Raw genomic sequence first — 24,843 nt, 5'->3', positions numbered from 1 at the left:
AAAACACAGCCCTCTGTCAGGTTTAAGCCACCTAGAACATTATTAAACACACAGGGAAGAAAGACAAGGGACAACAGCGCTCATTTTACTTGCAAGGAGAACAGACAGAGATATGCTCAGTTACATTCTCTACCTGCTCTGACGTATCTCTTCTGTTCTCCCATATTTATTTCCTTAGGGTGGTCCCTAGTTACATGGTGTTGCAGCTCTAAAGGGTGGGGAAACATACAGCTGCAACATAGTAGATAGATGCTTATTGTGTAATCATATTCAAGGTACAACTTTGAAACATGACACACCAAACACTGTGAGAAGCTAGTTCATAACCAAAGTAATCTTGTTTCTGCCTCCTCCCTGTCTTCATGTTCCTCTTCGAAGGTCGTTGCTTATCTTCAGAGGTATGATCTCAGCTCCTGTGAGAAAAACACAAGTTTCTGCATTCTTGCAGGGTTAGTAAAAGTAGAGCAATACTGTGATAATCACTTTATGTACATTTATTCTAACACCCTCCTCTTGCGCTTTTTTTCACTCCCCCCCCCCCCTAATTTTAGACATTCCAAAGGCTATGTGTATGTCTCATCTCAGTGACTCTGTTCTCAAGGTAAAAGCCATAGTATGCGCTTTTATCAGTAACTGGCAATTAGAGTGAGTTTGATACTTTTCCCGTTTGCTCCTCTATGGTTCACACAGTCTAAACTTGTGATTGCAAGTATTGCAGAAACAAATCAAATCAGATTTATTTGTATAGCGTGAAATCATAACAAAGTTACATCAAAGCACTTTACATATAGAGCATGTCTAGACCAAACTCTTGATAAATTTATTTAAAGGGACCCAACAGATCCCCCGATGAGCAAGCACTTGGCAACAGTGGCAAGGAAAAACTTCCTTTAAGAGGCAGAAACCTCGAGCAGAACCAGGCTCAGGGGGGGCGGCCATCTGCCTCGACCGGTTGGGTTGAGAGTGGGAGAGAGAGACAGAGAGAGAGAGAGAGAGAGAGACAGGCATTGGAGGGGGGGGGGGGGTGTAGGCAGGAACATGTTGTTGCATGAAGTTCATGGTGTTGAGCTGTAATACAGAATTCATGCTATATGGGACCAGCAGGTGTTGCAGGAACATGGGATGGAGATGAGTCACCACCTGCAACTGGGAGAGACAGAGACAGAGGCAGAACATGGTTCGTAAATGCAGTATAAATGCTTAGAACTGGGTGAAACAGTTTTTTTTTTTTTTTTAAGAAGGATGGTTTTTATCAGCGCATGCAAGGAGGGAGTTAGAGAGAAAGAGGGAGAGGGGGAGAGAGGGTGACAGGGAGAGACAGAGAGAGAGAGAGAGAGAGAGAGAGAGAGAGAGAGAAGCTCAGTCCTTCCCCCAGCAGCCTAGGCCTATAGCAGCATACCTAAAGAGTAGAGGACTTTTTATCTGTACGCTCTGTCATACAGGAAAGTTTTAAGTCTGGTCTTGAAAGTTACTAAAGAGTCCGCCCCCCGGACCGATGCTGGGAGTTGGTTCCATAGAAGAGGAGCCTGATAACTGAACGATCTGCCTCCAGATTTACTCTTGGAGACTCTAGGAACCACAAGTAAACCTCCATCTAGAGAGTGGAGTGGCCTGCTAGGACAGTAAGGAACTATGAGCTCTCTGAGATACGATGGAGCTTGGCCATTAAGAGCTTTATACGTTAAAAGAAGGATTTTGAATTCTACTCTATATTTTACTGGCAGCCAATGAAGAGCAGCTAACACGGGAGAGATGTGATCTCTTTTCCTAGTTCCTGTTAATATTCGTGCAGCAGCGTTCTGAATTAACTAAAGGCCTTTTAGAGATTTGTTTGGACATCCAGATAGTAATGAGTTACAGTAGTCCAGCCTAGAAGTTACAAATGCATGGACTAGTTTTTCTGCATCATCCTGAGAAAGGATGTTTCTGATTTTCCTAATGTTTCTCAGGTGGAAGAAAGCTGCCCGACTAACTTGTTTTATGTGAGGGACAAAGGACATGTCCTGGTCAAAAATTACTCCAAGGTTTCTTACAGTGGAGCTGGAAGCCAAAGTAATGCCGTCCAAACTGATGAGATGATTAGATAGTATTTTTCTGAGGCGCTTAGGACCGAGTACAATAACTTCTGTTTTGTCAGAGTTGAGAAGTAAAAAATTTCCAGTCATCCAGACTTTTATGTCTTCAAGACATGCCTGCAGTCTGACTATCTGACTGACTTCATTTGGCTTCATTGATAGGTACAGCTGAGTATCGTCTGCGTAGCAGTGGAAATTGATGCTGTGTTTCCTGATAATGTTGCCTAGAGGAAGCAGATAAAGCGTAAAGAGGATTGGTCCAAGTACCGAACCCTGCGGGACTCCATGACTGACTACAGTACATGAGGAGGAGCTGTTGTTTACATGAACAAACTGATGTCTATCTGATAAGTAGGATTTGAACCACTTTAGTGCAGTTCCTTTAATTCCAATTTCATGTTCCAGTCTCTGTAGTAAAATATTATGATCTATGGTGTCGAATGCAGCACTAAGATCTAAAAGGAGAAGTATGGAGGCTGATCCAGTGTCTGAGGCCATTAGAATGTCATTGGAGACTTTAACCAGCGCTGTTTCTGTGCTATGATGGGCTCAAAATCCTGACTGAAACTCTTCAAACAAACTGTTCCCATCCAGATGCTCGTGTAGTTGTTTTGCTACAGCTTTCTCAATGATTTTAGAAATAAATGGAAGGTTCGATATGGGTCTATAATTTGCCAAAACATCTGGATCAAGATTAGGCTTTTTAAGCTGGGGTTTGATGACCGCAGTCTTAAGTGCCTGAGGTACATAACCCAGAAATAAAGTCAGATTAACCAAATCTAGAATGAACGGCTCCATAGAGTGTACTGCACTCTGTGGAACAGGATATTTCATGGCATCTCCTATTTGTGTGGCATTTTTAACAAATGGCTCTTCTTGCTTATACTTTTTGGACATGGTTTCAACTAATACACCTCATGTTCACCAACCTGCCTTCTTAGCAGTGCCCTCCAGTCTCCCATGGCTAATATGTGCCCCATCATTAACTGGCATAATTTATTCATCCACAGTCCTCCACCTTCAGTGGGAAGTGGCTTCTTATCTAGCAAGCAGTTCATATCTGAATATGAATGGTTGATACACTTTGTGACCTCTGCCTCCTTCCATCAATGGCATTTGCATGTGGGTCATATGGCACTGGAAAGGGTCTTTCCTGGGTCCTGGTAACAGGTGTGTTCCCAGGGGTTACCAAAATGTGGAATGAGTTTGTGGTTCTCTTTTAAAAACAAACGGCTATATCGCGCGATTATGCGTGAATTCGCGAGAATGAGTCCGAGCTACTCCAGCTGTCAGGTGCATCACAGGCGGATCCATGGGTGTAGACGGACGGCGGAGTACGGAGTGGAATCCCGGGGTAACTGAGTCATGCAGCAAAGTATGCACTGACACAATTTGATGACTTGATGACTTGTTAAAGCAGATTAAACTGTATCTCGCAACACAAATTTCATTGTCATTAGAATTATTAACTAGGCGACAGATGTATCACTTTTCATAGCTACGCCAAACCTCATAATACTATGTACATGCATATAATTTTAGTAGGGTGGTATGACTATCTTATGAGCTCATCTTTAAATTACGCTCCATCCACCCACCAGTGCTGTTGGTAAAATGGTTCAGGACTTGTGTAATCGTTCAGTTTTTTTCCCCCCACTTTTCGAAGTAGGAAACAAATAAAGGCATTTGTAACATAGTGTGCAGTCTTAAGTAATATTAAACAGGCATCTTAAAATATCTTAACTCCAAAACACTGTAATAAACATAAACAGGGCAGATGAACACTGCCAACACCTAAAATTTACTAATGTGTCAGGATTCAAACAAATCCACACAGGAAACAGGAGAGCTTATCAATTACCATAGGGGGCTAGATAGATTTCTTTGGCCCCCCCAATGAAATCTATCTAGCCCCCTATGGTAATTGAAAATCTCTGGATGTTTGGTACTCCCTCTCCTGGCTGTTTATCTAGTTCTGTCTGTGTGCCATAGTGCCATGTACCTGCACCCTAAATTATCCTCCATTCTTAAATTTTAACTGTCTGTCGGTCACACATAGACACATGCACTCTAGCTCTCTTGAATGCGTGTAACTTTTTCATAATGTATGCTTTGATTGGTTTGATACATATGTTACAGCTTTGACAGCTCTCCCAACAACGGCATAGGAATGCAGCAATCGATTGTGGATGCTGCTTACAGTATTGTTATTTTTGCTTTGGGGGGGGCTAAGACCTTTTGGGGGGCGGCTTGCAAGGAGCACCTGTAACAAAACACTTTTCCCTCGGGGATAAATAAAGTATTCTGATTCTGACATAAATCGCAGCACACCACTACATTCCTAGCTTGTGAGATACTGCATAACTGCATACTGGACCCCCTGCAAGGCTACTATCCGCACCTCCCTGCTACTAAACCTGCCGGGCCCTGCACATTGTAAAATAAATTCACAGATAAACTACAGCAATCTAACACACAAGACAAACTACAATATTAAGACACAAAATAAAAATCATATTCAACTCACTCGTTGGCAAGGGCCCCACTGGGGTCTTCGATTGATGCGCCGTCCGACCCCCTGGGGGAGTACTGATCGGGCAGCGCGTCCAGTCAGAAATTGGCTCTAGAGCCCGCAACAACAGCACGAGGGTGTAGTGCCACTGGGCAGATGGCTGTGAGAGTGGTGACCGGCGTCCCCACTAACGCCCAGGCCCTGGCTACCTAAAAGAGGCAACTAGCCCCTCCTCCTCAAGCAGGACAGGCTCCCCTCACTTACCTTCTTCACGCTGGAGCTGCGAGCGCCCCTCCCCAGCCCAAAGGGGTACCAGCCGCCGATCAACAATAGTAGTTACAGCCACACAACACAATCACCTTTAACACCTCTCCTCTCTACATGGTGTCCCACAGGTGTATATCATTGTCATTAGTCTATCTTGCAGGAGCCAGAGCTTGTGCGGGAGGTGGAGCGCTACCAGTTGGATCTGGTGGGGCTTACCTATACGCACAGCCTTGGCTGTGGATCCCTACTCCTTGAGAGGGGTTGGACTCTATTCTTCTGTAGAGTTGCTCATGGGGTGAGGCGCCGGGCTGGTGTGGGGATACTCACAAGCCCTTGGCTGCGCGCCACGACGCTGGAGTTTTCCCCAGTGAGAGGGTCGCCTCCCTACGCCTCCGGGTAGTGGGGGGGAAAACTCTGTTGTTTGTGCATATGCACCAAACAGCAGTTCAGAGTATTTAGCATTCTTGGAAACCCTGAATCGGGCCTTGTATGGAGCTCTGGTGGGGGACTCCATAGTCCTATTGGAGGATTTCAACACGCACGTGGGCAATGATGGAGACATCTGGAGGGGTGTGATTGGGAGGCACGGCCTTCCTGATCTGAACCCGAACGGTGGATTGTTGGACTTCTGTGCTAGCCATGGAATGGCCATAATGAACACCATGTTCACGCATAATGATGCTCATAAGTGTGATCGTGTCAGGCCGCAAGTGTTGGACACTCAGGTGAAGAGAAGGGCAGAGCCGTCCGACTGAAGAAGGAGGCCTTCCAGGATATGTTAGCCCGGGGGACTCCTGAGGCAGTTGCAGGGCACCGACAGGCCCGAAGGGCTGCAGCCTCAGTGGTGAGGGAGGAAAAGCAGTGGGTGGGGGAGGAGTTTGGAGAACGCATGGAGAAGGACGTTCGGGAGGCACCAAGGTGTTTCTGGAGAACTGTTCGTCATCTCAGGAGGGGAAAGTGGGGGAACATCCAAGCCATCTATGGCAAGGATGTTGACCTCGACTGAGGAAGTAGTCGGAAGGTGGAAAGAGCACTTTGAGGAGCTCCTGAATCCAACTTGCACGTCCTCTGGGGTGGAGGCAGAGCTGGATAATGGAGGATCAGCGTCAATCTCCCGGGAGGAGGTCACTGAGGTAGTTGAAAAACTCCACAGTGGCATGGCACAGGGATTGATGAGATCCATCCAGAAAACACCCAGGTGTTGAGGGGTGGTCGTGGTTGACATGCCTTTTCAATAAAGAATTGATGACATTATTTTTGATGCATAACATTACTATTGCTTCCTATACATTTGGAAATGGGCAACATATTTCTGCTCCTTGGAAACACCCACCAGATAGCGTCCATTATTTTTCCGTAATTCATGAACTTGTTGAACACAAGTTTGTCCCTTTTACCATAATGAACATACATTCACGTGACAAACATCCACCCAAAGCCACCCAAATTTATTAACTTTGCGCCCTTGGGAAACTGGGTTGGGAATTACGTTACGCCCTAGGTTAGTTCCAAGTAAGTGCATGATTTATACAAAAGTCAATGATCCATTCAGTGAACACTTAAAATATTTTTTCCTGGAAGCCTACACATTAACTGTTATCGCTTGCACAACATGCCCATAAAATAGGCTATAGGTCTACATAATTGTCATTGTGATGATCAACAAGTTAAACTGTTGCATAGACACAATAACAATTCAGCAACAAAGAATGATATTTATTTACTTGTAAAAATTACAAACAAATCAACAGGCGTGAACTCAGAGCTAAGAAATCGGAAATTTGCAATTATCTCTTTTCCATTAAAATCAATGATTGGCAATACCGAATCAAATAACAGATGATCAAACCAACAGGGAAATCTTGTTTTCGCTGCAATCTCAAATTGTCAATCATTTTGTACTACTTTGCTTTCCGTAAAACCAGAGGGGTATTCCAGAAAGCAGTTTATGTGAAAACTCTGAGTATGTTAACCCTGAGAAGAGGGAAACTCTGAGTTATCGGTTCCAGAAAGAGGGGTATCTGAAACTTAGAGTCAAACACCATGGTAACAGACTCTGTGAACATAACCTGCTCGCTGGGAGGTTTTCTTTAAGAAACCCTGAGTTTCTACCTGCCTCTTCCCATATAAAGACAGCTGTTGGACATGCATTGTCCATTCATTCACAATCCAATTGATATTGAAGGCCAAGTAATTTGAAATGCTTTACGTGGCGAGAGATTAGATGTCCTGGCGTTTCCACAGGAGCATCTGTCATTAATCTCAGTAACATTCTCCGGCCATACATCACCAACCTCACACACTGTGGGCGTGTGCTCACATCACAGCTAATTTTATGCGTGGTGCTAAGTTTTGTTTATTTTATTTTATTTTATTGTAAACGGTCATTTTCTTTACAACATCAGTGACAGTACTTTGGAAAGGCAACAGTGTGTAGAGCTGTGAGAAAAGTAACTCTTGCACTGAAACGGCTGTTCCCAATTATGTGTTACATTCATGGAGAAACATATGTTCATACACTCCATACGCCTGCATTAAGACCTACAACTCCATTGGGTTGAAATAACTGGGTCTTTTTTTCTTTGTTGTCATGGTAACTCGTGGTATCGGGGCTCCATTGATGATGGCTTTTTATAGAGGTTGTGCACGCGCGCAACTCAAAGTGAACATACTCAGAGTTGACTGAACCAACTCAGATCAGCTGTTCTGGAAACGGATACTCAGAATTTCCCATCTCAGAGTCAGTCAACTCAGAGCTCAGGGATAGACTCAGAGTTTGTTGAACCTCCTACCTGGAATACCCCCCAGTTTTTCTGGGTTGGTCCTGTGGGTGGCGTCAGTTATGGCTTTTCGAGGGGGAACAGGAATGCCAACGGGAACCCAATCGGTTGACACAGTGGCCCTGTTGTCCTTGTGCCGGGCCCACTTGCTCCTCTATACTCCGCCCAGTCTTCTGCCAGTCCACTCAGAAGGCCTCTTCTTAAAAAGCGAACGGTGGATTTGGCTTAGCAGCTGCGGGCTCGGCGTTGAAGGGAAGAGAGCACCGCGACCTGTAGTGAGAGAAGATAGAGGCTCGCCTGCCAGTCCAATCGAACACAAAGTTCCAGGTAAGACATTTCTAAGAGATGCACAAAACTAACTTTCTCCCCAAGCTCAGAAGCAAGCGATTCGTTTCGTTTTGTAGCAGAGAAAGTTTTTAGTTCAGTCCACAGGCAAGCTGCTCAGCAACAAACACAACGGGGTGTAACGTCCCCTGGGGCACACAATGTGTCCACGACAAAGAAATCACTGATCTAACTCAGACTGTCGATCATAAATGTCTCATTCGGTGCTCAGCGACCTGAAATACAAACTTAAAACTAGAAAATTCCTTGGCAGAAATTTCGAGAGTGACTCGGGGGGCTCGGGAGGCAAAGCTTCTTTGACAAAACTCAAGTCCTGAGTTCAGTTGCTTTCCATTCAACTGTTGGACGGATATTACTATGATCTGTTTGAATGAGAATATACACAGAAAGACGTATGTCTTTAGACACAACAATTTCGTTGACACATACACCCTGTGACACTATTGTGAAAACTGAGCAATGCTGTCTATCTGTTGTGTGTCAGCTGTGTTTCTGTTTGTCTCATTATGTGCGTTCCTGTGTGCTATTTTCCCTGTGTGTGCGTCTGTATATTTGTCTTTGTACATGTGTATATTTGTATATGTGTATATCTGTGTGTGTGTGTGTGTGTGTGTGTTTGTCTGTATATGTGTGTGAGTGCTTCTGTATATTTGTGGCTGTGTACGTGTCTGTAAATTTTTTATGAGTGCTGAGTGTTGATCAGCAGCTCTCTATCATAGGAGTCTGACATCATTGATTTGTCAGAGTTAGAGAAGAAATCCTTCAAACTGATGGCCATAGTCATATTGTTCATCGGCTGTGTCTTTGTTTTTTTTGTGTGTGTGTGTGTGTCTGCATGTTTGTGTCTGTGTATGTCTGTATATATGTTTCTGTATGTATGTGCTTATCAAATCAAATCAGATTTATTTGTATAGCGCCAAATCATAACAAAGTTACATCAAGGCACTTTACATATAGAGCAGGTCTAGACCAAACTCTTTATAATTATTTAAAGAGACCCAACAGATCCCCCGATGAGCAAGCACTTGGCAACAGTGGCAAGGAAAAACTTCCTTTAAGAGGCAGAAACCTCGAGCAGAACCAGGTTCAGGGGGGGCGGCCATCTGCCTCGACCGGTGGGGTTGAGAGTGGGGTTGAGAGTGGGGTTGAGAGTGGGGTTGAGAGAGAGGCGCAGGCTCAGTCCTTCCCCCAGCAGCCTAGGCCTATAGCAGCATACCTAAAGAGTAGAGGACTTTTTAACTGTACGCTCTGTCATACAGGAAAGTTTTAAGCCTGGTCTTGAAAGTTACTAAAGAGTCCGCCCAGAATGGGGGGCGGACTTATGTATAAGGCTGTCTGTTTGTATATTTGTATCTTTGTCTGTGTGTCTATATATATATCTGTGTGTGTGAGCGTCTGTATATCATTCTCTGTGTGTGTTGTGCAGGCTAACACAAATGTCAGTAGTAAAGGTTGATCAGCTGCTCTCAGATCAGAGGAGTCTGGAATGAGTACATTGATTTGTCCGAGTGGGAGAAGAAATCCTTCAAACTGATGGCCGTAGTCATAGTGTTCGTCAGCTGCGTGTTTGTGTCTCTGATTTTTTTTTTGTGTGTTTCTGTTTGTATTTGTATGTTTGTGTCTCTCTGTGTATGTCTGTATATGTGTTTCTGTATGTATGTATGTATGTATGTATGTACCTACCTAAGTATAGGGCTGTAAGTGTTTGTGTCTCTTTGCATGTGCCTGGCTGCCTGTTTGGGTCCCATAGATGGCCATTGTCAGTATTCATCAGCTGTGTGTTTGTGTGTCTGTTTCTGTGTGTGTGTGTGTGTGTCAGCTGTTTGTGTATCTCTTTGAGTTTCTTTGTATGTTTTTCTAAGTATAATTGTTCCTATGAACAGAGATGTATATGACTGTCTTTCTGTGTATTTGTGCCTGTTCGTGTTTCTGTGTGTGTGAGTGCGTCTGTGTAAGTCTGTGTCTTTGTGTGTCTGTATATTAGTGTCTGTGTGTCCTGCAGTCTAACACAAATGTCAGTAGTAACAGCTGATCAGCAGTCTGATGACTTAATTGACTGCAGCTGCGTGTCTGAGCTTGGATTGCGTCATCCTTCTCAGAAAGCCCATTAGAAAACAGGTTCATTTCTGTCGGCGAGCCTCTCGCTGTAATGCAATTTGTGACAAAAACGGTAACTCCTATCAGAAAACTGAGCAGACGCTGAGCGCCACAAGTGTCTGAAGCTGTGCGTGTATTTTAGTGTTTCTAGGATGTAAAATGTGGACATGGGAGCGAGTTAAAAACACATGAAAATGTGAACTCTTCTCATTCCGGCCAGAGAAAAATACATGGGGAGTAATAGGAGAGAGGAGGGGTGAGCATGTCCTTTAGAGGGGCACAGTTCAAATTTGGTTTGTCCGACATTTAAAGTAAAGACATTTTTCAAGAGAGGACAAGAATCTCTCCTACTTTAAACTATGTGCCCGTGAGGGCGATTTTAAAAATACATTTTTAGAGAATCTTCAGCTCACTGACGCACTCTAACTTAAGTGTCGCTGTTCGAAAAGTATAAAAGATATCAGAAAGATGAAAACACCACTTGAAAGACAAGTTTTCCTCCGTTTTGAAGGTAAAATGGACTCTGTAGCTGGACGTATGCCAAAGTATCAGAGGTTTGAAAAAGCTGAAAATTTGTGATGATTTTCGCCGTCTCTCATAGGAAATGAATGGAGTTTTTTGGCCACGTTTTCGCCAAAATATCGTATTCTACCCAGAAATCGGATAGTACACCGATCCCAAACAGGCCCCAGATGATGGGCTTTGGTCCGTGGGGCTAAATTCAAAGCCCTCCAACAAGAAGCGAATCAAAATTTTTACGGAAGAGGAATAATAAATGCGCAGGATAACAATAGCGACTCTTTTGGGAGCCCGAGTCACTAATTAAAACTAGAAAGTTCCTTTGCAGAAATTTTTAGAGTGCCTCGGGGGGCTGCTGCCGGGATGAGTACACGATTCATTTTCCAGTCTTCAAAAGTCACCCCGATCATATTCTGCTTTGGAAAAATTACTTGTTATATTACTGTAGCGCCCCCAGTTGTCACAGTTGTGAGTGTGTGTGCGACATATTGCATTTTCCATTGCGACATTCACATGACAGCACATTCCCATAACAGCCTTATTCCCACCCCCACCGGGCTCCACCAACGCTGTTCGAATGGAAAAAACGAGTGAATAAATGAGTGCTGAACCTACTAGTATGTTTAGTGGGGCCCTCCTAGCCTATTTATGGTGACAGACGTATAACGAACGATCAGTGTTGCCAACTCCTCAGTAAGGAAAGTCAGTCAATCAAGCAATTTGCATAATTTATTCATGATAGGCGTGTAATTGTAATAGACACTGTCGGAGAGAGACCAACGTTGTGAGTAAAAAAACATCTTAAATGTGTTAAGAGCTATATATGAACTTTTTTCTGTTGATTCTTCATTTTTGCCATTGAAACAAGCCATCACTTCTCTGAATAACTTAATTTATTCATTCTTGAGGAAAGCCGCATTACATAGGAAAAATATTTTTTCCTGTATTGTTTAATGTTAGAATATAGAAAAACCAAACGTCTTTTCACGGTGAAACTTTGCATTTACATCCAGGTTGGGATCAGTTTTGAATCATTTTCAGTCTGGATGCTGTGAGGGCTTTGGGATGGGGCTCACAGCAGCACCTGCTGCTGCTGCTACTTGTTGGGAGCTGCAGAGCGTTGTGAGCTTTCACGTCAGTTTACACCAGAAAACCACTAAATCTAGTGGCAAAGACACTAAGTTGGAAACACTGGTGACAATAACGCCTATTGTTAAGTTCATATTACGGCTTCAGTTGCCATCTTCACTATGGCAACTGATCGTGTGTAGGTCTAATGTAGCCTTCTGGTAACGTCCAAAGCCACTACTAATTTCTAAGAGTCGGATGAGAAATGATTAAAACTTCGTTTTAAATGGGCTGCTGGACCTACTGGCATGGATTCAATGTACTGCTTGATCTCACTGTGAAAAGCAATAAAGAAAGGGTTTGTTTTTTTTATATGTGAACTTACACTTGTGAATGTGAACTTTAGTCAAAAGAATGATGAGATTAATAATACGTTAACGATGCCATTAAAATTGGCAGTGAGGAGATCGCTGACAGGCATCACGTCCTCTCCAGTCTACCCACTGACTGGCCTGATGAAATAAAAACAAGGATTTAATCTCATGATTAAAAGTTAAGTAATTTTCCGGATTTGATTAAGAAATATCAAGAAATGCAGAAAAAACAATACAGCTTATATGTTTACAGAAACATAGATACAGCACATACATCCTTAGATTTCGGGGTGGGGGTTTTGCACAGGGTGGAATCAGCTTTGATTCACTAGCAGTCTGGGGGCTCTGTCCAGAGTGAAGAAGAAGAAAGAAAAACAAACAAGAGTAATAACTCTTCTGCAAGCTTGCAAACTCGTCGGAGGGCTTTGAATTGACCCCCGCGGACCTAACCCCTTCATTTGGGGCCTGTTTGGGAATAGTATGGCATTGTTTTTCTGAGAAGAAAACAATATTTTGGCGCAGTAAACGGCAAAAACGCAGCAAAAAAAGCCCATTCATTTCAAATGAGAGCCGGCGAAACCCCCCCCAATTTTAAGCGTTTTTCAAAACGCTCGTACTTCGGCATACTTACACCTACACAGTCAATTTAAACTTTAAAACGTAGGAAAATATGTTCTCTACCGAATTGTGTATCTTTCTGATATCTTTTATACTTTTAGATCAGTGATTGTTCAAGAGGACAACAGTGACTCTGTGCAGGCCCGAGGCACTTTTTTTTTCCCCAAAGTGGCAGAAAACAGCACAATGCAATCAGGATTTAAACCCATCATTTGTCATTTATGATAGTTCACTGATTATCTTTGGACTAATGATCAGACTAAACAAAACACCCAAATGCATCAGTAAGCCTGTAGGAAAAAAAATACAATAGGCATTTTCACAATTGTATGAAATCTTACTGAGAAATTGAGAAGATCATCTGAAAGTTACACTGAACATCATGGTTAGTTGTAGCTAAGGTTTTGCATTACTTTTAGTGCATTGCTCACAATGGCCAGTTCTTACCCAAAGTCAAATTAAATTATTTCAACAGTATTTGCATGTCAATGCAAAATCCAAATTTAGCATTGACAAGAAGGAGCTTGATTGAAAAAGTCTGTTTTCAGCTTGATCTACATGTTTTTACTATAATCACATCAAAATACTGTGAAAAGCATAATTTCTTGAGGGTAGTATTTTACTAAAAGAGTTGATAAAAGGTGCAGCTGTTTGAGGTCAATGCTTAAAACTGGCTCGCTGAGTAGTTTATTTATCATTTGCTCACAGTGCCATTCCCCCTGATGTCTTGGCTGCAGCTGCACAACATCCTGACAACTCTTGAGACAGAAGATAAGATAATCCTTTTATTAGTCCCTCAGATGTGGACGTTTTCATGATTACAGCATGCAGCAAATTTCTATGCAACTCTAATATTCCATCATGTTCAATGACAAGTTGGTTTTACTGAGGTAGGATAGGAAAGTCACAGGTTAAAAATAAGTATTGTTCTCCTACAAAATGTGAAAAATCATGTAAAACAAACATTTCAAAGCATCAACTTTATCATGTAACAATTAATAAAATGAGAAACTTGAATTTCCTGACATCTATTGGACCAGCTGCAAGCAAAGTGTGAGGTCTGGATAAATATTGTTCAACTGTATTTGAATGTGCATGTTCTTGTGTGGGTTTCCTCCAGATACTTCAGTTTCCTCCCACCATCCAAAGGCATGCATGTTTAGGTTGATTGGTGACTATAAATTGTCCGTAGGTGTGAGTGTGAGTGGTTGTTTCTCTGTCTGTCTCTTTGTGTTGGCCCTGGGATGGACTGGCAACCTGTCCAGGCTGTACTTAGCTCAGAGTGAGGTGGCATTGGCTAAAGCACTCTGGAAAATTATAAGTGGTAGAAGATGTATTGTATCGGACTCTTCATTGTCCAGGATGTCACCACTTCCGCTTTCATGCTGTTTGAAGAAGTTGATAAGGTAATCCTTTTATTAGTCCTTCAATTGGGGAAATTCACATCACTGCAGTAAGTATAACCAAAAATAAGGAAATAGAAATGGAAAAATAAATGAGATTTAAAAAGTTAGCAAGCAAGTGGTGAAACCAGACCCAAAGTAGAACCTTTAGTCTCCATAGAGCTAGAATGAGTTAAGAATAATAATATGTAAGAAATATGAAAGAAGGAATAAGATTAGCACAAGAGGTTTAAGAGGAAAATCTCAACAATGAGTGAGAGCTGTTATAAAAGGTTGTAACTGTTGCAGCACCTTCCTATAACTTGCTGAGTAAATGCTATAATGTTTCTCAGTAACTGGCAACCTGTCCAGGCTGTACTTTGCCTAGTGAAGTGGCATTGGCTAAAGCACCCTGGAAAATGGTGATAAAAGATGAGTAAGTGTATTAGACTCTTCATCGCCCAGGATGTCACCACTTACGCGTTCATGCTGTTTGAAGAAGTTGATAAGGTAATCCTTTTATTAGTCCTTCGAATGGGGAAATTCACATCACTGCAGTAAGTGAAACCTAACATAAGGAAGTAAATGCTATAATGTTTCTCAGTAAATCAATTTTCTTAACAAAAGAGGTCTGTCTGTTCTAATAGTCAATGAATAATATCTGAGGTCCATATTGTCATTGCTCAAGTTGCTACAAGAAGTGAAACTGCCACATGACTGACAGAAATTGGGCAAAATGCTACAAAACCCCCTGATTTACTTGATATATTGATACATGAATATTTATAGCTCTCATTCATCATGAGTACTTTCCTGTTGTTATTTATTTATTTATTTATTTATTTACAACTTTTACAACAGTAAGTTAAAGCTGGAACAAGAAGGAACTCTTTAAACAGATTATCTGTCTGGATATGAAGGTCAGAGATAGCAAACTGAATGACACTGTTACAACTGACTTTGATCATGAGGAGAAGAGGCTTCAGACTCAGTGTGAGTTTAATCTGTATCCATGAAATCACTTCTTATAGATTGCATGGTTACAGCAGGCTAGTAGAGTGGTGAATAAAAAGTTGATCAAAAGCAGAGCACTAATGGAGATTCAGTAAAAGCCAGGGAATTTTGAAAAAAAGACAGTTTTAAGTAAAAATTTACACAAAAAAATTTTAACATTGAAAGATTTCATACAAGTATTTAATTAAATTTCACTCTTTTAACCTGCAAATTGCAGATGATTACAAATTGGAAGAGTTTATAGCATTGTTATTACATGTCTTCTATAAAATAAAACAATTCTAATAACAGTCTTCATCCACTTATCTGAGGTTGGGTCACAGGGGTAGCTACTTCAGCAGGGAGCCCCAGACTTTCCTTTTCCCCGGCCACATTGACCAGCTCTGACTGGGGGGAACCAGAGGCGTTCCCAGGCCAGAGTGGAAATATGAGCTCTCCACCTGGCCCTCATCCCAAGGGAGGTGCCCAGGAGGCATTCTAACCAGATGCCAGATGTCTTATCTATTGAAGATACAAATGAAACTGATAAGCACACACTATATTGCTCTTAGAGTATCTTTTCAGCAGATGTAAGTGACATAAACACTGGCACTATGTACTAGTAGATTACATACATACACACGCATTTTAAAGGAAATTTACTACAAATATGTTATTCTGTTTCTGTTAGAGTTAGCAATCATTTTCGTGTTTCATCAGTTACCTTTTACATCACTCAATAATGTGATCTATAACATGTTTTTATGCATTATAATTAAATAATGTATAAGGTTATATAAACAAAGATAACAAATATAAAAAACAATGTTGATACAAACTCATCTCATCTGTACAGTTTAAATAATTTGAAAAAGCAGAATATTAAATATGAATATGAAACCTCTTTCCACACACATGCTAGAATTCTCTAGCATTATGTTTCATTATGATGAAACATAATGCTCAAAAGGTAATTTGTCAAATGCAGTACTCAAATATTTATACATGTCTACTGGCTCAATTTCAGCTCCATTGATTGTAGTTAGTGATGGACCTTCTAAATATGATTAGTTTTAGATACAGAATCATCAACCACTGGTCCATAATTTAGCTCCAATTGACTATCTGCACAAGCTGCCAAAAGGCGATTTGCAAGTGAAACTGTCGAAAGTAAAATATCAATGTCTCTTCTTTGTCCCTTTTTCGCCTTCATTTCAGATATAAAATTTACACTTCAACCTTTTCCTTTTATGCAGAAGAGGCAGCACACGGCTTCACAGACGGCAAAAACAAAGGTCCCCATCAAATACTGCACCCATTATAATGCCTCGCTGCAAGATGAGCCTCAGTACCATGATTTTCCTGGTGATCCTGCAGAGTGCAGCAGTGGTGCTTTTCTGCGGCTGGTATCTCCAGGTCAGTCCATGCAGCTATTCTCCCTCCAACAACAAAGTCCATGTTCTGCTGCTGTCATCGTGGCGATCAGGCTCATCCTTCCTTGGTCAGGTGTTTAGTCAGCATCCATCTGTCTTCTATCTTATGGAGCCTGCTTGGCATGTGTGGACCAAATTTGATAAACCAAGAGCACGGGAGCTCCGGATGGCTGTAAGGGATCTGATGCGCAGTTTATTCCAATGCGACTTCTCAGTGATGGACTCCTACCTTCCAGAGCACTACAATGTTTCCTCCTTGTTTATGTGGAGTCATAGTCGAGCTGTATGTTCACCACCAGCTTGTCCCCTCACACCACGCAACCAACTCAGTGATGAATCTCGTTGTCGTGAAACATGCAATGCTGTTGGACTGCAAGGGGTGGAGAAAGCGTGCAGCACTTACAGTCACGTGGTGTTAAAAGAGGTGCGCTTTTTTGAGCTGGAATCCCTCTATCCACTTCTGCAGGACTCAAGCCTTGACCTTCGCATCATCCACCTTGTCCGAGACCCACGGGCTGTGTTGCGTTCTAGAGAGCAGTCAGCCGCAGCCTTAGTGTATGACAGTGCTACTGTCTTGGAGCAGAGAAACACACCAGCAGCTGACGTGCAGTATAAAGTCATGCAGGAAATCTGCCGTAGCTATGTACGCATAAATGAGAGGGCCATGCTGAAGCCCCCTGCTTTTCTCAAAGGACGCTACAAATTGGTCCGCTATGAGGATGTGGCACGCAATCCACTTGAAGAAATAGATTCATTATATCACTTTGTAGGTCTGGAGACATCCTCACATTTGGAGGAATGGATCTATGGGGTGACCCATGGAAAAGGCAAAGGCTCAAGATCAGAAGCCTTTAAAATCACATCACGAAATGCCACTAATGTCTCGCAGGCTTGGCGTATGCTGCTGCCATATGGCAAAGTAAAGCGTATCCAGGAAGTGTGCAAAGGGGCGATGACTTTACTTGGGTATAGGACAGTTAACAGTGAAAAAGAACAGAAGAGCCTTGACATTGATTTGTTGGTGCCACAGGAACCATATCAGTTCACCTGGTTACCAGCTAAAACAGAGCATCCCATTAGCCAATAAAACATGAATGACAAAGTACAAAGAAGTTGATGCAGATGTTTTGAAAGATTGTATCCCATAATTTTGAAGCCAAACTGGAAGATAGTACCAAATTAATTTAGATTTGCTGACATTTCATTGGTCCCTGAAGCCTCTAGCTAAACTAGCCTCAGCTGTCCTGTCTGGCTCGGGTAAGAGTTTTGTGAACCAAACTTTTTTTTTTTTTAAGCCTCAATCGTATTTTGCATGTCTAGTCATGCGAAGAATGGGAAACAGATAATTACGTAATCTTAACAAACAGTCTTTTATTTAAAAAAACAAATTTGTTGCAAAGCCAGCACTAATAAGTAGATCTGTGAGTCATGTGTACTCATTTCACTGATAGAACGCACTGTACAAAGAAAATCTGGAGTTGGTTTGTGACATCAGGGAAGGTAAATGAGAAAAAAAAAAACACAGAAATGAAAACTTGATGTCAACAATTTGAATCAGTAAAGCCACAATTTATTACTAAAGCTACTCTAGAAAAAGCAATACACTATCTTCAACCTAAATCACAGTTATCCCAGACTCTTAATATGTACACCTTCCTTTTATGCAAAACATAATTGTTCACATTACTGATAATAAAGCCTTTCTAATGGCTGTGAAAAATCCAATGGTTGAAATAAATGATTAACCATCCACCTCTTTACAATTCAGAAAAATCAGCTTCCATTAAAGTATATGAAAGTGAACCAATTCAGATATTAATTTATATTGCCACTACTCACATACTGTAAGAAGTTGCTTACTGTAGTATAGCCTAGAAGCAGTATCTTATTTATGAAAACAGAAACATGGCTTCTGAAAATGTTCGAAAGTTTAGGAGCAGAATACTGCTGATTTATTAAGTATTGACACTGATCATCTACAAGACTCATGTTTTGACGATTTATGAAAACCAAACCATTTTAAAAACTAGTAAGTCTTGCGTTACAGCTGTAGCAGTTCAGATTTAAAATCAAAGCACTGTATTTACATAATTACTGGTAGTACTGTATAGGTCTTCTGATTACATGAATAACTATATGATAATAAACCAGAGAATTTCCCAAGTTGCACAGTACAGTATATACTTGTGGTATTTATATACATAAATACAGACAGTAAAAGTTATTGAATAGCTGTTAAATATCACAGAGCACTGAGAAGCTAAACAACTTAATATTATTCAGGAGCCAAAACCTACTGCCACAAACAAAAACAGAGCAGAGTTGTTTTTCTATGTTTTGATTAGTCCTATGTTTGTTTGTTTGTTTGTTTTTTGAGAGAGAGAGAGTCAAATCACTAATATTGTAGTAATATGGAACTGGGGAAAAGGCTGGTTTAGCTTTGCTCACTAGTGCAAATCACACACAGATGAAGCCACAGAGCAGATCCTTCAATAGTAGTTAATGTGACACAGATGATTTCTAAAGAATGAAAAGAGAACATTAAAAGGAAGAAACTTTTATAGGAGAGAGTTCTCCTCTAAATGAATCTACAGAAGAATACATCTGATCACTCTAATGGGGACAGTGGGAGATGACATTCTGTGTTGTTGAAATGTCTGGGACGTATGCAGCATGTGGAACATAGTGTTCCGTACTCTGTGTTCTGTCTTTGTGTATGTGTGAGGCAGTGAGAGAGGGTTAGAGTTGTAGTTGGTGATGCAATGTCCATGCACAGTAAAAATATTTATCATTAATTTAAATTAGCATTTACACAAAAGGGTCCCCAATATTGTTTTTGGAATTCTGAGCAGTCTTTGTTTATGTTCTGGTTTCCATACAAGTGATAATATCATCTATGAACAGTGCTATTTCTTCAGGGCAGTCTCCATAATCCAAAGTGACTTACTTTTGGAAAGTCATGGACTTTCCTTTACCAGTCCAAGGTTTGCTAGTTAGCATGTTTTAGAGTAAATGCAAGTTAAGATGGATATTGCTTTACAGACGTGGTAACAGTACTTGGTGATTCAATTAAAGCTGCATCACAATAAAACAAGAATGGGGAAAAAAATCCATTTTTAAAATATAGATCTAGTATTCATTTCATTTTAATACTGCACTGAAATTAGAAGAAAGCAGTGCCCAGATGATATAAAATTACATTCAACAAATAATAAAAAGATGCTTCGGAAGCAGATTTACAGTAATGTAACATACAATTTGTAATTTCTTTTTAATGCTTGTGAATTTTTTTTTATGAAATCTTGTGTGATTGTTTTATTTGATATGATTCTTCAGTTGTTTCCCATCATCAGTTATTTGGTGACAATAACAAATCAGTCATTTGTGAAGATAAACTAGCCTCATAAGTCAAGAAACCTGAACAAGATGAAGGGAAGGTGTTTTTCACTATGAAATGAATCCTATGTTTCTAATCTAATTAATCTGAGTTTAAGTTGCCTTAATGTGCCTTGTGGTGGGTTCAGGATTTGTTCCTGTATTTATCTGAAGATTTATTAAGCAAAAATTATATGGTACCAATGAATGCAATAAATATTTACGTTTAACCTTTGTCCATTTTCGTTCTGTGGCTTTTGACTGAACGCTGGTTGCTAGCTCCAGCACTTTTAAAAAAACTGCAAGCGATTGCAAACACGATTTATATTTTGCTGCCACCTGTTGGCTGGTCATTGAACTTCAACATCTCCACTAAATATTTGAGACCAGGAGTCCCCATCTTAGGGCTGTACAGCGGCATAGTGCTTCCTGCTGTTGCCTCACAGCAGGAAGGTTGTGGGCATTTTTTATGTGGCGTTTACATGTTTCCTCCTGGTAATCCGGTTTCCTCCTACAGTCTAAGTAGATTTGTGACTCTAAATTGCCCGTAGGTACGAGTGTGACTGATGTTTGCCCTTTAGTGTCCTGGCAACCTATCCAGGGCGTACCCTGCACTTCCCCAGGACAGTGGTAGAAAATGAGAGAGAGAGAGGGTCTCGAACTCAAATGAGCTGGACGCTACTACTGCCAACGTCATCTTACTGCAGAGCAACTTCAGTATTCAAGTAGTGCAAAAACGAGCAAATGTTTCTGAAAAGCAAGTGTTTCATTTTAAATACTGTATAATAACACAAAACCACAAACTATGTGTGAACTCCCCCGCCCCCATTCTTAAATAAATAACTAATTGAACAAATTAAGGAAACAAATTGGCAGCACTTCTGCTATCTTCTTTATACTTAACAAAATAAGATGCAGCCATAGGTATTCACATTTGACTGCTAGTGTCAATAGTTTTCCCTAAATGACTTTCACTGAATATACATAGGCAATCCCTCATCACTTTTGCACTTTTTGCTCGCATTTCCTGATGCTATGCAAAACGTATAAATAGAAAGAATTGCTTCTTATTCTTTCAATTTTTTATAAAGTTTTAATTAGCACCCAGAAATAGCATGTGATATATGGGTCAATGAACTAAGGGACCAAGAATGAAATATTTCACACACCCTAAAATGACTCTTAAACATGGATGCATCTCAGGCACACGGGTGCCTGACATGCCTGAAGATTAAAGTATCATCGTTTTATTAAATAAATAATAATAATTAAAAAAATCGAAACTGCTACGCTGGACTGAATTTCCCAGGAGTAAAAAAAAGATAGGAGACAAATAATTAAACATATGACAATGGCGAATGAAAAAGGTATCTTTATTACAAGGCTAATTAAGAGAGCGTATGACATAGTAAGGTTAAGTCCAATATGGTACTAAAATCATCAAATCAGTCCAACAAAAGAAAAGCTGAGGCCTCTTACAAAGAGGCAACATACATGGGAGAGTCCGTAGGGTGCTACCAGCTCCTGCTTTCTTTGAAAATGAGCAGATGTAACTTCAGTACCGGAGGCCGCAGCGCCGGACAATTAAGAACAGCGTCTCATGGTCAAATGTGATTAAGTCTATTATTTATTTTTGGCATGTAATGATTTGGAATGATTGATTGAGGCCAAAATAACCATATTGTACCATCAACAGCAATAAATAGCTGTCATGGTTGTCATGGGGGGAAAAAAAACTAAAAAAAATAAAATAAATAAATAACCGAAAGGGCTGATGAAATGCAGCAGCGGGGGCCAGAATTGGCCAGAACCAGGAGTTTGAGAGATGCTGATCCATACTCCAGTTCAGGTGGCCGTAATGAATCCGTAATGAATCAAATCAGCCCACAATCCACAATCATTTTAACTTCATGAGGAAAAATCTGGGGAATTTGGAAAAATTACAAGCCGTCGAATTTATCGCGTAGTTACTGTTAACTGTAGTGGTCAAAACAATTTCAATATAAATTCTTGTTAAACACATTTTGTGTACAAAAAACAAAATTATTATTTACGTTACTATTATCCATTTTTGTTGTTTACATAATTTAAATTTTATGATTCTACTTTGGCAAGAACCCACGGTCATTTCTGTAAAATATTGTGTATTGTTATTGATTCACAAAACCACAGATGAGTAGTTATGATGAAAGTTTCCAACACGAGACGTGACAGCATAATAATATAATGGCGTTTAAACATGAACGTGAAATGAGGGGGAAAACAGATAAATGTGGGTGGGCATCTCCAACATCGTCTTCTGCGGACAAACGTTAGGATAAAAGAAAAGAAAAGTTTCTGCCTCACGGTCCATCGGCTGACGTTTTAAAATAGGTCCGGTCGTCACTCAAATGCTGACATGGCAACAAGCTTTCATTCATCGCAAGTGTGTACATTTTTAAAATCATGATTGGAAGTGACGTAAGTGTACTTTCAAAATAAGATGAAAAAAAAAAACCCGGATGAAACTGATGCAAGGGTTAGGGTTTTCGCGCGTCTGCTTCAAAGTGCAATAATGTTCGACCTAAACAGACTGGTATTTTGCCTGAAAATGCAACCCCAGATCCAAATAGCCCACTCCTTCGCTGTAAGAAAAAGGTCGCGTTGATCATTATGATACATCACAACAAAAAGTTAAAAATTCTCGATTAGGAATTTCTTACTTTCTTAAACTCAGACCGGAAGTTTGTTACTTTCCTCTGGGTATCTTGACACGGTTGTGCTAACGACGTGCAGATGCTGTACATGACTAGCAATCACCACTGAAAAGCGGGCAGGAGGCCGTGCCTAACAGGAGCCAAAACAGCCCAGATGGCCCTGGTGTATATATAGGTAAGAATGGGCTCCACGCCATCGTCATGGCCAGATCCACAAACAGAAATGCGAAGGACAGCGACTCACGGGTAGTCGCCCCCACTGACCGCGGAGAGGCTCGGGCTCTGGCCGAGCCTCGGGAACTGTCTCTGGAGGAGGTGCTGAAGTCTTACGACCAGCCCATCAACGAGGAGCAGGCATGGGCGGTGTGCTATCAGTGCTGCAGCGGGCTCAGGGTGCCCCGCCCGCCGGCCGAGAGAGTCAGCCGGGTGAAGGACCCGTCATCGATCTTCCTACACCGGGACGGAACTGTGTCGTTACAGGAGGAGCCGAACCACAGTGGTAGGGTGGCAGTCTGTTATTGTCCCGAAACTTCCTCCCGCCTTTTGGCACGTTTTTAATGGCTTTAACGCGAAACAGACCGACGAAGACAATTGTTGTGTACAAATGTACAAAAATATTTTGAAAAAAAAAAAAATACAATAAAACCCATTACATTTAACAGGTGCAAAGAGACGCGATTAAAACTTTCTTCCAGTAAGATTTAGACTTTTTCAACTTTCAGGTTCCCATATTTTTTTTTTTGCCAGTAAATAACTCCACAGTAGGTGGCAATGAACAGCGTGAGTCAGTCTAAAAGTCCGGAATCTTAGGAACTTGGATTGTGCTTTTTTAATATATTAGCACGGAAGCTAAAATGTATACCATTGTGATTTTAAATTGTGCTTTACCATGCTAGGAAATTTTATGTAAATTTCACACGGACTTGGTACGCTAGAACGTGCTGTTCATAGAAGAGAACCAAAAACATCGCTGCCGTCCCGTCTCAACATCTTATTCTGAACTAATCGACCTCAGTTATATGACAGTATTGAGACACTGTATCTTGATCCAGATAGCCATGTTGGTATTTCGTTGCACTCCAGATGCCAACAAGGATGACTCGTATTATGCTGGTAAATGTTTAATTATTCATGAAGCACAGCTTCACCCAAGCATCCCCTCTTGCAAAGACTATTTTGCAGACTTCAAAGGATCCCTGGTAATCCAAAGGATTTGATGCAGTCTTTTGGTTGTTTCTTCCTCTGAAATTAGCCTGGTGCACAAATCCTGGTGTGTTTGAAGTGTCAGTGCCCACACTGAGCTGGGGCCACAGAACCTGAACTAGGAGTCTTACAGAACCAGATAGGTTCGCTTAAAGTGGGTTTTATGAGGCTTTGTTTAACATATATGGGCATTGTTTTTAGAAACATTTTTATTCAAGTACTGCTTATTGCATCAAATATTTTGAAGATCACAGAAAGAATGTGCTTTATTTGTCCAATACCTTTGCATTACAGCTAAATTCAGCCAGTGTGGAGGAAACAATTTATCTTTCAAAAACTTGTTTTTATTGCACTTTACAGAAAATAAAGGTCACTGAACTCCACCACTGGGCCTTAGCCTGGACCTACTTCAAAATCTGTGAACATTCAATTAATAAAGCAACGTATTCAAATGACAGAGCACCATAATCTAAAACAACATTGTGATTTTTTCACATAACCTTGTAAAAGTAGTCTAATCTATTTCTTCAGAAGATATCAAGAGCATTCTTTGGTATCAACACAATGGTTCTATAACAAAAGGCACTGTTAGGTTGTTCCTACTTTTAATGTTATCATTAATAAATATTTTATTTATTTTTCATTTTTGCTGGTTTCAGATGAAAGAATTCTACGTCTCTGTGAATCTTTTTCATCAATTTAAAATGAAATAAAAATTAGATTAAAATTTCAACTGCAATGGAACCAATGTTGAATTTTGGCGGAGCTGTCTAAAGCTGTTTGGATTTGGTTAATGATTGCTTTTTGTCTCTGTGACATCAGGTAATGTCTATATGTCTTAGTATTTGGTTTATGTGCATTCTTCAAGGTTGCAATGTAATTAAGACCATGGACCCCAAGAAGACTACATGGCCAGCTAATGGGGATCCTTTCGTAATAAGCAATATTGAGGTTATTTGTAGACCAGGATCATTGAAACAGTTAGATATCCTGTCATTCCTTCTTGTTTGTTGCTCTTGTTAAATGAATGAACATAAAATGAAATTTACTAGGTAAACTTTGATTTGATAGGTAGTTAAAGGTGTGCTATACCCTCAATACTACTA

At 40.8% G+C, this 24,843-nt stretch overlaps 2 protein-coding genes across 3 annotated transcripts in view; both read left to right on the top strand.

Annotated features, from left to right (window-relative positions):
- Positions 1-7,749: 7,749 nt before the first annotated feature.
- Positions 7,750-17,972, top strand: chst6 (carbohydrate sulfotransferase 6). 2 transcript variants are annotated; one of them, XM_029523114.1, is made up of 2 exons: positions 7,750-7,961; positions 16,287-17,972. In XM_029523114.1, exon 2 carries the CDS (start codon positions 16,354-16,356, stop codon positions 17,548-17,550), a length of 1,197 nt encoding a protein of 398 aa, XP_029378974.1. In that variant the 5' UTR covers positions 7,750-7,961; positions 16,287-16,353; the 3' UTR covers positions 17,551-17,972. The 2 variants fall into 2 exon arrangements, with proteins under 2 accessions (XP_029378974.1, XP_029378975.1); XM_029523115.1 differs by having other exon boundaries at positions 16,249-17,972.
- Positions 17,973-22,735: 4,763 nt separating this feature from the next.
- The window catches only part of spire2 (spire-type actin nucleation factor 2), a 30,743-nt gene continuing 28,635 nt past the window's right edge, over positions 22,736-24,843 (top strand). Inside the window, exon 1 of the mRNA XM_029523397.1 lies at positions 22,736-23,033. Within this exon, the coding sequence (XP_029379257.1) occupies positions 22,736-23,033 (298 nt within the window). The remainder of the gene's footprint in view (positions 23,034-24,843) is intronic.

Source organism: Echeneis naucrates, chromosome 16 (genome assembly GCF_900963305.1).
Source record: "Echeneis naucrates chromosome 16, fEcheNa1.1, whole genome shotgun sequence".
NCBI lineage: Eukaryota > Metazoa > Chordata > Actinopteri > Carangiformes > Echeneidae > Echeneis > Echeneis naucrates.
This window is presented reverse-complemented; position numbering and strand designations above follow the sequence as displayed.